This window comes from Salvia splendens, chromosome 16 (assembly GCF_004379255.2).
Source record: "Salvia splendens isolate huo1 chromosome 16, SspV2, whole genome shotgun sequence".
NCBI classification, from domain to species: domain Eukaryota; kingdom Viridiplantae; phylum Streptophyta; class Magnoliopsida; order Lamiales; family Lamiaceae; genus Salvia; species Salvia splendens.
In genome coordinates this window covers 12,922,029-12,937,853 of record NC_056047.1, presented here as the reverse complement: position 1 = coordinate 12,937,853, position 15,825 = coordinate 12,922,029, and the positions used below count along the sequence as shown (strand labels likewise).

At 39.1% G+C, this 15,825-nt stretch overlaps 3 protein-coding genes across 3 annotated transcripts; all 3 read right to left on the bottom strand.

Annotated features, from left to right (window-relative positions):
• Positions 1–634: 634 nt before the first annotated feature.
• On the bottom strand, positions 635–1,970 carry LOC121771724 (stellacyanin-like). The gene is made up of 2 exons (XM_042168578.1): positions 1,321–1,970; positions 635–1,241 (listed from the first exon to the last, which is right to left on the bottom strand). Exons 1-2 carry the CDS (start codon positions 1,508–1,510, stop codon positions 856–858), a joined length of 576 nt encoding a protein of 191 aa, XP_042024512.1. The 5' UTR covers positions 1,511–1,970; the 3' UTR covers positions 635–855.
• A 476-nt stretch (positions 1,971–2,446) lies between these two features.
• On the bottom strand, positions 2,447–11,059 carry LOC121771722 (germinal center kinase 3-like). Its single transcript, XM_042168577.1, has 23 exons — positions 10,666–11,059; positions 8,674–8,928; positions 8,440–8,564; positions 8,224–8,268; positions 7,658–7,739; positions 7,510–7,578; positions 7,237–7,407; positions 7,089–7,154; positions 6,546–6,614; positions 6,383–6,451; positions 6,191–6,237; positions 5,737–6,012; positions 4,820–4,953; positions 4,638–4,732; positions 4,512–4,550; positions 4,367–4,426; positions 4,167–4,268; positions 4,004–4,055; positions 3,876–3,931; positions 3,355–3,419; positions 3,078–3,129; positions 2,841–2,963; positions 2,447–2,760 (listed from the first exon to the last, which is right to left on the bottom strand). The coding sequence occupies exons 1-22, from the start codon at positions 10,819–10,821 to the stop codon at positions 2,895–2,897; spliced, it is 2,154 nt and encodes a 717-aa protein (XP_042024511.1). The 5' UTR covers positions 10,822–11,059; the 3' UTR covers positions 2,447–2,760; positions 2,841–2,894.
• A 2,279-nt stretch (positions 11,060–13,338) lies between these two features.
• LOC121770908 (uncharacterized protein At1g01500) lies at positions 13,339–14,413 on the bottom strand. Its single transcript, XM_042167683.1, has one exon. The coding sequence runs from the start codon at positions 14,255–14,257 to the stop codon at positions 13,520–13,522; it is 738 nt and encodes a 245-aa protein (XP_042023617.1). The 5' UTR covers positions 14,258–14,413; the 3' UTR covers positions 13,339–13,519.
• Between the last annotated feature and the right edge of the window lie 1,412 nt (positions 14,414–15,825).

Here is a 15,825-nt window from a genome sequence, read left to right as displayed (position 1 = left end):
AGTTAGGGGCATCTGCTGTTATACAGCGAAAAGTTAGGGCCTTTTGTTGCAGTTCACTCTAAAAAGAAAACATCTTACGTCTAAAAAAATTATAGAACAAAACAAATTAAAACATTGATAAAAATATTGTAAACATTGAGACTATAGAGAAGTAAAATGTACAGTGCGATAAAATAAAATAGGATAAATGTGAATAATTGGTGGGGAATTAGGTACATATAAGAAATAAAAAATGAATAAAGTTAAAAAATAAAAAAATAAAAGGAATAGATTGGCTACGCCGATCTATCGATCTTTGGGAGGAGCTCATGATAAGTGGAGAAAGGCCCTTGCTCCACAATAGAGGCCTCTCAAGAGCCGATGGGGGAGCCGATTGCTCTGCCCTTGCGATCGGCTCTCATTGCCAATGCTATAAAAATTCCATTTTGTAAGTAAAAGATATATATAAACTGTGTTTCCTTTGTCAATAGTTTCTGGTGTCCCAGGCCATCATTAATGTAGAACTTTACAAAATTTATTAGTAGTATAAAATAGTAAACTTTAAAGAAACGAAAAAAAGAAAAGAAATATTAGTACTCCTACTAAATAAAAAGCGACACATTTTTTTCGATATGAAGAATTTGAAACATAAAAATAATAGTAAAAAATGTATCCTTTTCATTTATCCAATAAAGTTTAAAATATACACACAAAACAAAGTCGTGTGCCGACAACTCTCTCAAGCTCAACCCTTTTGAAAGAATCGATCCGTTTCATACAGAGTAAAAACAGAATCAAATTACATCACCAAAAATTGAATTATAAACATAATAAACAGAAAAATCAGTACTGTAAACTAGTAAAATTATATCCTCTCTACATAATAAGCGCAATGACAGCAGGCAACAAAACGGCAGCCATCATCAAAGCCGGAATCTGAAGCAACGGGGCGGCGGCCGAAGCGCCTTGGACCGGAATGGCGCCGAAAACCGTTGGATAGGCGGGCGCCGAAGCGGCCGGACCGGAAGCCGGCTCATCGTCCTCCACAAAGGATCCATTCCCAGAAACAAATATATGAAGCTTCTGAGATTTAGCACAGTGGCCATCGGCGCCGCTCGTGAAGTAGAAATTTCCGGCTCTGGTAATGTTGAAAAGGGAGTTGCCATTATTCATGTACAAGATCGGATCTTTGAGGTTGCAGCTCTCGTATGAAGCCTTTGTCACTTGGATCACCGAATCTTGGCTTGGTGGGTACAAGAAAACTGCACAATCATTAAACACATCACATCTAGAATTGAGTTGAGAGAGAGTTATATGTATGTATGATGTATGTGTGCTTACAGATAGAGTCTCCAATCTTGAGTCCATGGTACTTGGTGGCCCAGTTGATGTAGAGTTTGGGGTTGGAGGAAGAGGGAATGCTCCAAGCAGCTAAGCCTCCAACTTGGTAAATGCTGCAAAGTACTTTGGATTGGATTGAGAGGAAGAGCACAATGAGGGTGCAAAAAAGATTTGATTTTGGAGAGGCCATGCTTTTTCCTCTCTCAAATCTTGAGTTTCAGACAAATCTAATAAGAAGATGATATAGTAGGAGTATATAAATGTAGGCTGCCAGATGGAATTTGACTGTAAATAGGCAAAAGGGGTAATGGTGAATTGACTGTAATAGCCCTTAAAACATGAAATGACTGTAGTTAGATCTTCAAAGAGCATTTTTGTCTTGTCCAATTCGTAAGTAAATGTTACAGAGGAAAGGATAAAACACAAGTGGTTTTACATTCGTTTTATTAATTTTGGAGGAGAATCTTAATTTTTCAAGTGGTGGAGGAGAAATATAAGTCAATTATTTGAAAAAGAGCTGGCACGTGGTACAGTTGGATGTTGGAGAAACTAGATGCATCTTAACATGCCTAGCACATATTCATATTGCAGACAGAATTGGTCATTATATTCTGTCACTTATTCACTCTGCATATGCAAGTATAACATGAATTCATAAATATGTGCGACAACCGACAAGCTTATCTTTTATGATGCAAGATTTAACTAGGACGAAACCAAAAGGTGTAACCTTTAATTTCAATGGTCTTCATTTTAATTCACTGGATAGTTTCGGATTAACTAGATATGATTTTAATACATTAACTAAAGTGACTAGTGAGTACCCTTCCTAATTTCCTACTAGTATTATTTTGCACCGACCTTGAATCTCCTTCCGAAACTATCCAGTGATATAAATATCCTTTTACACCTAAATTCTTCATAATCATGTTAAATATAACTTGTATGTATGTATCCGATTTACTAACATTTAGCTAGTACCAAAGACAAAAGAGAAATAACTTAGTACGATAAGATACAATATTGCTAGTTATTATTTAGATTCATCATAGCAAGACAAGCTCAGAAGCACGTATATGGGGTGTTGTAGAGGATGAAAATAAAGAGAAGAAATGGGGTGTGTTGGTGGAGTGCAAATAGCTCTCTCTCTATATATACCAGCATATAATGTTACAAATTATATATTCACAGAATTACAGTAAATGCACCTCTGGTTTTTCTTCTAATCTCAAATAATACACATTGGCTTCAACACACCACCACCTACTTTCCATTCCCACCAACCAAATAAATCAACTCAACTCATTACCTTCTCATTATTCTCTTTTAATCCTCAATCAAACAAGGTGCTGGAATCTTTTTTAACTCTCTTATTCAACACACAACCCATCATTCCAGATACACCCAACAACATCTTGCGTTTGCTTCTACATTTTCACCCTGAAATCAAGCCAATGCTTACATTACAGAAGCACTTACGTGACCCCGTAAATCATTATCATCTCAAATTTTACGTTTACCTGAATTCTCAAGGTGCGATGAATGAACAAAAACATTAATATACATTCCCAAAATCATGAATCTCCTCCCCGTCTATCTTCATCCTCTTCGTGTGTTGGCACTGCATTTAGTCTTTGTTGCAACTGCAAGCAGTGAAAAAGCACAGCCATCAAATTAAATGCCGTAGCGAGACTCTGAAGTCTAATACTCTAAAGTTGCAAGACATAGCACTATCTCTGCGTGCAAGAATAACTCACTTGCATGTATTTAAGCCTTTCCAAAGTTAATTCATCCGTCAAGCTATTCATCCTGCAGGTGAACAGAAAGAGTGTTTTGAGTGTCTTGAAATGTAAGGGGTGATTGGTTAGAAAATTTGCTTGGTAGTACAGATTGATTCCTTCGACTGTTTTCAAGTGTGAGGGTGATTCCCCCACTACCATCACTCTCATGAGTCACTCACATTCACAAGCCAAGTAACCACCCCCACCCAAAAGATGATCATTGTAGCTCTATATGAGTTAAGTTACAACAAACCTAGCTTGAAGTTCAGATATCTTCATCAGCAGCATTTTTTCCCTTTCAGAAACTATAGATTCAGCCTGTAAAAATTGTGATAAGTATCAGAAGTACGCACCAGTACAAACTCATATCAACATGTTGTAGACATTTATCTATATTAGAATTTCATGTGAAAACAAGCAACGATACTCCAAACCACGGCAACCTCCTTTTGTAATATACTATTCAAAAAACAAAGCAAGAAAGTCTTCTAGGTCAAACAACAAACTAATGAATAGATTAATGATTTTTTTACAGTGCAATATATTGGCATATAGTTATATCCTGCAGATATAGGTAGGTCCCTGGAAAATGATTTCACAAAAACATTTTCATTCTACTATTCTAGAAGGAAGTCAACATATCCTGAAAAACAAAGACAGATATTGCCTACAGTTCTTCGTGCACAATCTTAACCAATTTAGGAATACTTTACAAATTCATGATAAGATGAAAAGTTCGGCCAAATGATAAAAATTATCAGCAAGTGTACTTACACTGCCATTAGTATCTGCAGCACGAGGTAAAGGAGGTAGTTTCCCATTTTGAGGAGCTGGAAAAGGAAATTTCAACCAAATAAATACATGACCATTCAGCCATATGCTAAAATACAGAAACAACGCACCATTTTCAACATCCACTGTTTGCAAGCTACTTAACAAATTCACGATAAGATCCTGGAATTGAGATAGAGAAATGAGATCCAAGTTATAAAAAATAAAAAAACAAAGGAGGTTGCCATCTTGCTGATGTAATCCATGATGAATGAATTTTGAAAACTATCATACCTGCTGAACTGATGTTTGTTGGAAGAGATTTTGAAGGTGATGTATCAGAACTGAGGCAAGTCCATTACTGTTACTGATTTCTTTGGGTGGCTGGCTTTGGGGCTGAATGGAAAGAACATTAGAAAGACCGTTAGTTTGGAATCAAATATTCAGTTAGATGCAGTACTTTATATATCAATAGATACAAGAAGCATACACACCATTTGTTTGGAATCAAATATCCAGTTTCCTACGCTAGCAGACTTCCTTAGTGGTGACCCCTGAGAATCACATGAACAGCGAGTTATATGATGAAAAACCACCACCATCTTTTAAAAGAACCAAGGTGGCTCTGTCCTTTCTCACCTGAGAATTTCGTCGAGAGACTGTGGATAACGGAATATCCTAGTAATTGTGTTAGGTTAGAGACAATCATGAGAAACAATTTAGTAAGAGTCATGAAAACGAATCTACTACTTAAATGAGCTATACCTTCACAAGATCTACATTTTCGGAGGTTACGGAGAACCGCCCTTTTATTTGTACCAAGTTCGTTTTTGATTTGTCCTCCAACGTGTCTTTGAACCCTGGAAACAAAGAAGACGATGTAATGTCCTTCCAAGAAATCTATCCAAGCATAGCTATATGAAATTATGCATGCTACTTAAATGTACCTCCTGAAGATTTGATTGGAGCTGATAAACTGTTTGCTGAAGCTCGGTTTGGAAGGTTTAGTGGACCACTAAAACTGGGTGCTCTTCGCACTTGCTGAGACTTCTCAGCCACTAGGTGGTTATCATTCTCATACCTAATGAACACATTTTGCATTTACCAATGAAATTAAGGTGGGGGAATTCTCGTGCTGAATTGCAGACGGCCAGACGCTAGGAAATAACTATACAGATACAACACAGCTTTCATAATTTGCACAGGGAAAATATATAAATTTAATTTGCTCAGTGAGTAAATATCATGAGTAAATTAATCCATGTTCTGCATGCTCTTCACAGCATGATTTATAGCATTACACTAGAAAATGCATTTACTAAACAATGTGCAAAGTTCTTAATGTATTTATCCCAACATCAAGAAGTAAGAAGCCATTCGTCAAGTTAAAGTAGTTGAAACTATATCTCGACAGATAAGAAATTCAAACAGAAAATGGTCCAATAAAGTTATCCAGAGACAGCACACAGTCAAGTTACTCAGAGAGCATTCCCAATTTTATTAGTACAATTAGTATGAAAGGAGATCATGCGGATGAAGACAAATGAAATGTTCATTTTACCGACATAGTAAAACAGAAGGAAGAACCATCAAAGACAACAGACTGCAGGTGTATAGAGATCAAACTATCAACTTCACAGCTACAACTAGAATGGCCAGTCACAGTAAAGAATGAGAATAGATATCAAATTCATGTAAAGAGCATTTAAGTAGTTTAAGTATCAAGCTAGCCATGATGTTCTAACTAGACTAGAAAGAATTAAGGTGATAATCACTCATCAATATCTCATCAAGTTTAGATAACACACAATTTGCTGCACAAGCATAGCAAGAGTAAGATGAGGCAGAAAAAAATTATATAAACCTTTCAAAGTTGCGAGCTCTTTCTGATTGTGAATTACTTAGCACCATACCAGGCACAAGTGGTCCACTTTGAGTTTGACGGGCTCTGCCTGTCTGATTTCTAGTCTTAGCTTGCACTCCTTTCTCTACCAGTGATGCTGGAAGTTCAGATTTTGATTCACTCTTCTTTGTATCAGTTTTTGCATTGTTGTCAAACTCTTTCATGTCACTTTCAGATGTCTGTCCCTTATTTGTCTGGCTCTCAACTATAAGCACCTCATCACCATTTATCCTCTCACTGGAGATGAAAGGAGACACAGCATGAAAATCATTTAGACTAATAGGGGCATAAGTTCATAATATAGTCAAAGCATTTCTTCATACACATCAAAACAGAAACAAAAAATTGCAGACAAATACAAGGCAACAACTATAATTGTGTTGCATAAAGATGGAACAAATTTTTTCTAGGTTACCTGCCAATATTGTGGACTACTGGTTTTGGTACAGAATCAGATGCACTCTACGAACAAGCAATAAGAATTTTGTTACATACTTTCTTCACTTTGTAGCTAAAGAATTAAGTATAGCTACATGTATACAACAGAAACAGAAATATTGAAAACAATGACAGGTCTCCATAAAAAGTAAACAATTATTAAAACAACCTTTTGGTTCATATTAAATTTTATACAGTCTTCTTCTCGGATTTCTTTTATTTCATCCTCGTCTTGCAACTGCCAAGAATAAAACAGCCCATAGGATCACTTCCACTGTTCACAATTATTCCATACTGATGATCGAGCATAAATAAAACTTCTCTCAACATACCAAAGATGCTTGAAACTTCAAATCTTCAACATCAAAGTTCCAAGCACTTACTCCTCGCTGGTACTCACTCTGAAAGAGAATCAAATCTATTCAACCAAGGGAAGAAAAACTACAACAAGAACAAATGCACACATCACAAAACACAGGGAATGTGGTATATATTTTTATAATCCTGAGCAATGTGTTTAAACAGAAAATTCTGCATTTCCAACAGTACTAAAATAAAGAAACAAATAAAGATGGGACCCCATAGTTAGCAACTTCCCATCAAAGATGAAAATGCTAATGAAAGAAAAAGTGCAGCAGCCGGCATTTAGGTATACGTCTAAGTAGACAATACGAATGGACCCTATTTTTTTTAATGAGCAACGGGGGTATAGAAGTTCTCTATAATCTTTCACATGTTGGCCTTGTTAAAGGCAAACAGCATTAGAAGCATTAGATCAACAGGAGAAAAGAGAAGTGTCGCATAGCAGTAAATCTTTCGCTAGCATAAAACAGAAAATGAAATAGAAGAACTATAGGATCTGGTGCATTTCAAACCTGAGATATAGCTTCCTGTTCAGCTGAAGGCATTTTTTTCAGAGCAAGTTGTGCAGCATCTTTGATCTACGAGCAATTCAAAACAATATCAGCATTTCTACAAAAAAGTTACTTCTGAACCCTGCTGGTTTCCACGAACAGGTTATACCTGGAGATCTTTCACACGCTTCCATAGTGGTGGCAGGTCAACAAACAACTTTTTAACAATGAGTTCAGGAGGCTTTGCATTCTTGAAAAAGGAGTGTTTTAACAACTTTTCTGCAGTTGGTCTCTTTGTTTGATCTTTCACCAAGCACATAGCAACCATTTCTTTGAAGGACTATCAAAAACCAAATGAAACTAATAATGAACATTGGTAATAATAATTTAGAGGCCAGACAGTGTTCAGTGAACATGGTACACCTGGAAATATCATGAATACCTTAGAGAACCTCTTATCACGATCGTAATCAAGTCCAGGTGGTGCATTTTGTATGGTCATCAACAAAACCTATTGGAGAGTGGAGGCAAATATCATGAAGTGTTTAGGACAGTATATCCAGAAAAAGTGCTCTTATGTAGACATGTACCTTCATTGGGGGATATTTGGAAAATGGTGCATGTCCATGGGCCAACTCCAGTGCAGTTATTCCAAATGACCAAATGTCAGCCCTGTACGTTTAAGAATACTATGAATCATGCACAAAAAGAATCAGCATCTATAACTGCTAGCAACTATGATGGGGAACTGAGAAATGTGAATACAAGGTAAGCATGGACATAAAATGATAAAATTACTTGGAGTTTGAGTGACATCTAAAGTGAGTAATGTTCTTAGAGGAATAGATTAACTAGAGTTTCAATTCAACTTTAGCCCTTCGAATAGACATTTTCAGACTTCAGATGCCATATCAAAATCATGCAGTGATGATCACACCAGCGTAGCTTACCTATACCTCAGATAAAAAAAACTAATTTCCCAGTATAGCGTCTAGAAGATATCAATAATAAATATCCAAATCGCAATCTATGAGACTATAATAAACTTATATGATGCATTCACAAACACCCTTTGTATGCCAGCAAATTGTATGCATGCACAAAACACTTCTTATTATAGAACCACAAGACAGTACAAGAATATGAAGTAACCCACTTGAAATCATATCCAGTTCCTGGCTGCAACACTTCCGGGGCCATCCTGCAAAATGAATTAAAAGTGACGGATTAAAGCAGTTGGTATCAAAAGAGAGTGTGGGTGAGAAGTGAAAGATATGTATAGTAAAATGTAAATGGATATTGGATACTGATGGTGATAGTTTGGTATGTGTGTTTCAATGTGTGTGTGTGAGAGAGAGAGAGAGAGACGCACCAGCATGGAGTGCCTACAAAGGTATTCCTTGAACGTTGTCTATCACCTCTGTCAAACATGCAGGCTGAAACACCAAAATCAGCAAGCTTCACCTCACCATCAGTATCCATCAATATATTTCCAGCCTGTATAGAGACGTTAAACAGAAAATAAAGTAATTTACTTAATGCATACTGTCCGGGGACAAGTCCAGTGTCTGATCTATCTAGTTTTAAACATGCAACATCAATTAACCTTAACGTCACGGTGAATATGGCCGTGATGATGAAGGTACTCCAAAGCTTTCAAAGTTTCTTTCAGGATAGATCCAATGGCAGATTCTTCAAATCCTTCTTGATATGCTATCTTCATGAGATGCAGGCAAGAACCCTCAGCCATAAAAGGCATTACCACCCAAAGGTTGCGGTCAACAACAAATGAACAAAAAGCTTTTATGACATTAGGATGATCTATTAAACTCATTGTTTGAGCTTCCCTGCGAATATCATCCTGCAGGTAAGATAACACTATTCAACTGAATGTCCAGCCCAACCACATCCACTAATCATAACAGAACAAATAAGCTAAATTAATTGGTTGAAATATTCTTATGCTTTGAAACCAGTATCCAAGGAAAGAACTTTCTACCAAAGAAAGCTACAATTCACAGGAATACCACAAGTTGCATAACACTATCAATCCTGATGTCGAAAAAAACAAAAAAAATAAACATAAATAAAACCAGTTAACAACTACTTCCCCATAACATGTGTCATAAAGCCAAACAGGGTAACTAGAAAGAAATAACTTGTGATTATCAAGGAGTTCAGAAGGTATCGCACTGAACTCATTGCAATCTTCTTGGCTAATAATAAAAAAGAGCTTACAGGTAAGATATCAAGAGTAACCATATAAAATCTGAGTCAACCAAGATAGTTAGATTAAATTTCTCTGCATGCAATTCATCGCTGGTAGTAAACTCCTACAAGGCAACAAATCTCTGAAGTGTCAAGTCATCGACAAAAGATAATTATACAGATTCCTTTCATACATTTTGAGAAAGGGGCATTAATAATTCTTACATTGTGCCATAAGGTATTCAATGCCTCTACATTATAAAAAGGTAGCAGATGACCAACAGTAGATCCAGATAATTGATCTTTTGCTGATATATTCTTGAGTTTTTATCACATTCTAGGGGTTAAGATATCTTAAATGGACCCAAAAAGAGAGAGAAATAAGTTAAATAACGATTGCCAATTATGTAAGACATAGGAAGTATGCTATATCTAACAGGGACACAATCTGAAGCTGTAGCATTTATGTCAACCTAATAGCACATTGAAATGAGAAAAATGAGGCTTAATTTTGAACAAAGAAGGTTTAGCAGAAAGACAACATATTTGTATTGATGCTAATAAGCCAACATATTTGTATTGATAGTTTGATACTAATAAAACAACACCAAACAGTAGCTTTATGATCATATATTTATCAATAAGTTCTAGAGTAAATAGTATGACTACATTCTTGGGGAAATTAATTAGTCATTCTACCAGTTATACGTAAACAATCCATTAACACTAGCTGATTATCATTAAGGATTTTCCCAGTCGGGTTAGATGCACTCTTTCTCAATAAGCCATTCCTCAAAATTCTCGATATCTGAATATTCATTTCATTAATTCGTTCTTATAAGTTAACTCAGCAACAGTGTCTCAAATCAAAGAACAATCTTATTTGATGCTGCTCAAACTAAACCTAGCTGATAAAGCTACCCTTCGTTGCACTGTATTTCCTTCGAAGTCAATGCAATTTGCATTATGATAACAGTTAATCCCAAAGCAGTACACAACAAGACCTGATCGTGTTCTCTAGGAATCAATAAAAGTGCTTAAAATCACATATTTGATGATAAGCCGCTAACTCACTTAACCTATAAACATAAAGAAGCCAAATTGCACAACAGAATTCAAATTCGAACCAATTCAAAGCTTCAAATTTCAAAGATTCGCCCTCTAAACTCTATCTAGCTCCATTTAAACAATTTCACACCATCACTCAATGCACCGAGATCTCAAACTGCAGACGCATTGAAATTTTCCAAGCAACAACGAAAATGCACCCCAACTAGATCAGAAGTCACCTTACACAAAACCAATGAAGTTAAATCCCCAAGTCACGCGGATTCAAAGCAAATTGACAGAAGCGTAATACAAATAGAGGAAAAGAATATATTGAACAAACCAGATTGCTATGGCATCGATCGAGATCCAAGCACTTAACCGCCACCACTTCATTGTAAGGCAAATAGATCGCTCTGAAAACAGTAGCACTGGCGCCGTATCCGACCTCTTCTAGAAGATTGTAATCATTCGAATTCGCCGAGTAAGACTTCCCCATTTCTCTCACGCTGCCGCTGACGAAACCATCAATCAATCGAAATCTTCCAGCTTCGATTCCACCAAAATTAGAAAACAAGTTAGCTTTTAATTATGATTTCTCTTGGTCTTTTCGATTCTTTGATACTGAATTATGAGAGAATCCAGAGATGCAGTGAGAGTCTATAGATATGGACTGGGTTGAAGTCTGCAGAAATGTTCTACTTTTGTGCCTCTCTCTCTCCTCTTTCTAGTCCACTGTGTTAAAATGTTAATACTCTTATTTATTGCTGCTTAATTTTACGTATCGATATATAGCATACTTACTAAATAAGTTATGGTGTATTTATTTTTATTCTTGTAATCATATGGTACTAGTAATTATTCGTATAAGCTGAATTATGCACCTGTTGACTGCAACGCTGAGGGCAGAATCGTCTGAAACGATGTGCATTGTGTTTCCTGTGACCAATGCATAGCCTGGTTGTACCTTCAACTAAGCCTTGCCAATGCCAGCTTACTACAATGATTTTATTTCAAACAAGAAATTGCCAAATTGACGAAGTTGTAGTACAATGTTTTCGTTTTGAAGGTAGGAGAATCGTTGTATATTGAGAATATCCATGATAAAACTTCTTTGGGCATTTGGCCGTGGATTCAGAGTTGTTGTTATGATTTTTCGTTTCCTTCAAAACAAGCTTTCTAAAAATTAAATGATTTAAGAAAAATATTCAAAAAAAGAATAAAATCATAACTCGATGTTCGTTGTGATATTTTAAAGGCATTTTGGTTCTTTCGGATGAATTGGGGATTGATTTTCAAATTTGGCGGCCTTATTTATGAGTGAGTTGTATAATTTTGTGTTGGTATTGTCTTGATGGTTCGTTTTTGTAAGTTTTCGTTAAGACTATTTTCTTGGATTGCATTGTTTTGTATTTTAGCTAGGTTTTTTTTTTACACATAGACACACACATCGGAGTTTGTGATACATTCGGCAAGTGAGCTAACCCTGACACACTGCCCCTCATGGCTCGAAGACTAGCCCTGACACACGCAGCCGCGCACCAGCCTGTGAGCAAGCCCCTCCTCAGGCTCGTTCTCTAGCCCCCGTTCGACGGGTCCGGGGAAGCCGAGGTCGGGACCGTAAATTCTCGCCATCAAGCGGGTCGTGGTCTGCAAGCTTGCCAAGCCCAAAGGCCCACAGGGAAAATGAATCCCAAGTTGTGTCATCCAGGATTCGAACTCATGACCTCCTGGATGAGCGGTATCCTTGCCTCCCTTCTCAACCAGTTGAGCTAGGAGGCTTGGATTGTTTTTTAGCTAGGTTGTGTCTTTCCTTTTTAGCTGATTGTCCGTTTGAGTTTGTTTTACACTTTTCTCTGTATTAGATTTCGATTCGCCTCTTTTTAGACTTAAGCATTTTTTTTATAAAAAATAAAGGGTATGAGAAGCTTTTTAAATTGTTGTGGAATTTTTTTTCTGCTTAATCTTCATTCATGTATTAATATACGTTTTCCGTCCTAAAATAATAAGCTAGTGGGTTATCCCTCAAAATCAAACCACGTTTAAATATAGAAGGTTTTCAACAAATAATAATTTTACACATCATTTATATGGACCCCACAATCGACTAACACTTCTTCTACTGTCTTTTCTCATTTCTCTTACTTACCAATTGTACGTTAAGACAAGTGTCATTTACAAGTTTGTCTATTTTTCGAGAATGAAGAGAGTTTGTGTATTATATGAGTTAAAATGCATAACTAAGACCAATCCTACACCATAGATGTACTTCAATACATAACTAAAACCAATCCTACACAATTAGATGTTAAAATGAGTGTATGAGATTAAATATCACAAATTTCAATAATAGTACTCTCTTTGTTCGCCATTAGAAGTCACAGTTTAACATTTTAGTCCATTCGGCATTTCGAGTCTTAGTTCATTTTTATTATAAATCGAGGGATATAAAATTTCGTCATCCTATCATTGTCGGAACATCTACAACTGAGATCTCGTTAGAATCATTATAAAATTATCTTTAATTTAATGTATATTTTACGAAAAAATCAGTTAAATTAGAGAATTACGTAGTATTTAAAAGTTAGAAAAAGAGAGATTTAAATAGAAGAGAGAATAAATATAAAAATACGAAGGAGAGTGAACAAATGTTTTTGCCAAACTAACTCGATTAGCTTAAGATAGACAAAAAAGGATAGACCAAAAAATACGACCCAAGTAATTGAAAAGGAGAGATGTGTTGAGAAAGGGTTTGATTTTTCCAAATAGGATTCACTTTACTCCACTTTATAGTGGTGACCAAGTGTTTTAAGAGATGTTTAGCAAATGTTGTAGGTGCTCCCTTTCTACTTGAAAGGGAGTATAATTTCACGACGGAGCATAATTCAAGATGGGGGACAATGAGATTTCGCTTCTTAACCTCAATTCCTAAACGAAGAAGATGATGTCGCATCGCCATCTTTTGAATTTGGTTATAAAAAAGAAATTGTCATATAAAAAAGTGAGATCACCCAAATTCCACCAAAAAACAAAACAACAATTTAGAAAGAAACCCCATCATCAATAACTACAGTTTCGACCTTACACATCTACATCTTAAGAAAGTTACAATTATGAAAATGATACAGTACTATATATACTTGTATATATTTTCTCTTAATGAACTATAAGTACTAGTAATATACAAAGAAAGGAAACTAATGGAATAATCTGTTTCTTCTAAGTTTCCTGAATGAAGAAGCTGAAACCATGTAACCAACCCCCAAACAAACCACCCAAATCCCAACATCCACCGCCCAATTGACCGCCTCCACATCCATCTCCATCTCCCCATCTCCGACGCTCTCCTCCCCTCCGCATTCGCTGCAGCAGCAGGCACCCGATCCCGCCTCCTCCTCCCTCACCTCCGGAATCTCCTCCAGCTCGCAACACCCCCTCCCCCTCCTCCGCCGCCTCACCTCCGCCACCATCTCCACCTTCTGCCTCATCACCTTCCCCAGCCCCTCCGCCTCCACAGCCACCTCAGCGCCGCCGACCCCACTCACGGCGGCCGACACCACGCACTTGCACTCCATGTTCCAGTCATCGCCATCGTCGAATTTCCTGAAAACGCCCTTCAGCACCCTCACATCCCCCACGTAGATCTCGAACCTCGCGCCCTCGCACACCGTGACCCGCTCCCTGCTCCCGTAGCTGAACCCGCGGCCCGCTTCCTCGGAGACAGCCCGGTGGAGGGTGAGGAAGGCGGGCGAGTCGGGCCGGATGCTGGACCCGTTTATCTCGAGGCGGCCGCCGCTGATGCGGGGGAGGAAATGCAGGGTTAGGAAATCCGGCGGGAGGACGGAGGCGTTTTTGGCGCGGGAGACTGTTAGCTGAGTGTAGAAAGCTTTGATCTTCAGATTCTCTCTCTCGTTCTCTACAAACCCTCGACACATATTGATTTTAGTTGAATTTGAAATTGGATCGTGGTATAAGTATAAAGAAAGGTGGGAGGAAATGGTTTGGAAGGGAAATCAAGGGGTGGACTGGTGGAGTTTGATAGAAAGGTAGCACACGGTTTTAAGCAAGTGAAGGGTTTTTTTTTGTCGTTAGTGGAATTTGCATGGCGACTGGCAGGGCCAATAAAGGTGGGCGGACACGTAGCCGCCACACGGCAAGGCATACCCACCTCATACAAAATTAACGGACGCCCTAAGAGCATCCGCAGTGGCGGACGTCCCGACGTGCCGGACGTCCGCGCGGGACGTCTGCCATTGTGTGCATGTGACGCGGATAAGGACATCCGCTGCAGACACCACAGTTCCGCAGCCTTCTGCTGACGTTCGTGCGGACGTCTGTCATTGCGTTGACTCTCACGGACGTCAGCGCGGACGTCCCGATTATTGCATTATTTTTTTTTAATTCTATAAATACGTCTCGTTGCACTTCATTTCATTCGCACGACTTGTATTAACGAGTATCTCTCTATAAAATACTTTTCTTTCGAATAACAATGGAGCATCACGATAGCGATTCCCCCGCTACGAGCGAGTCACAGTCGCCTTATTTTCCCGGCGGCGGGAGTACGCCGGTGTCCGCTGCAATGCCCCAAATGCCGGGGATGATGCTCCAACCTCAAATGGCGGCGGGAATGATGCCCGAGTACTACAACATGTACCCGCAGTGGTATAGTATGATGCCCCAAATGTCCCAGATGCCCGGGGCGAGTGCCGGAATGCCCCAAATGCCAGGGATGATGCCGGGAATGCCGGGAATGATGCCTGGAATGCCGGGGATGATGCCCAAGATGCTCGGTATGATGATGTCGGGGATGATGAAGGGGTCGTCGGCAGCTGCGAGGGAGGGGGGGAGTAGGCAGGGGGTCCCCCAATCACCGGTGGACAACGTCTACCGGCCCTATATGGATTTACTATCACCGGACAACCCCCCGAGTACTCCTCTCGAGACTCAGATCACTGGCATCGACACGTTCTCGATGGAGGAGTTGAGGCTATCTCCGATCTTGGATTCTCCCACAGACGCACCAACGGCGATAGGGAGGGGGGGACAGGGAGAGTGAGGGGCAGTGGACGGGGCAATACCTCGCGCATCCCGATGTACGGTGGTGAGGCGGGGGAGGGGTCCAGCGGGAACAAGAGGACCGCCTGGAGCATGGAGGAGTGCATTGCGCTGTAGAAGGCGTGGATCAGTGTAGTGGAGGATCCCTACGTCGGGGCGAACCAGCACATCGACAGGATGTGGTGGCGCATTAGCCAAAGCTACCTCCAGTTCAAACCGCCAGGGGGGAAGCCTCACAACGGAGAGCAATGCCGGAAACAGTTGGAGCGGCTAAGGAGGCAGCTCAGCCGATTTGCCGGCATTTACACAAACAACCTCCGCTCGGCAACCAGCGGCATGTCTTCCGAGGATGTGAAGCTTCTGGCGCACCAGCAGTTCCCCGACAGTGAAAAGGGGTTCGGGGAATTTAAATATTGGGAGGTCTATCTTGTGGTGCAGTCTTCGC

Bases quoted from the DNA above. Each gene is read 5' to 3' on its own strand.
- LOC121771724 (XM_042168578.1), bottom strand. From the start codon at position 1,510: ATGGCCTCTCCAAAATCAAATCTTTTTTGCACCCTCATTGTGCTCTTC. The intron at 1,242-1,320 runs GTAAGCACACAT...ATGATTGTGCAG, and splicing joins CAAGATTGGAGACTCTATCT to TTTTCTTGTACCCACCAAGC.
- LOC121771722 (XM_042168577.1), bottom strand. From the start codon at position 10,821: ATGGGGAAGTCTTACTCGGCGAATTCGAATGATTACAATCTTCTAGAA. The intron at 6,615-7,088 runs GTTTGAAATGCA...ATTCTCTTTCAG, and splicing joins AACAGGAAGCTATATCTCAG to AGTGAGTACCAGCGAGGAGT. The intron at 4,427-4,511 runs GTGAGAAAGGAC...TGTGATTCTCAG, and splicing joins TCTCTCGACGAAATTCTCAG to GGGTCACCACTAAGGAAGTC.
- LOC121770908 (XM_042167683.1), bottom strand. From the start codon at position 14,257: ATGTGTCGAGGGTTTGTAGAGAACGAGAGAGAGAATCTGAAGATCAAA.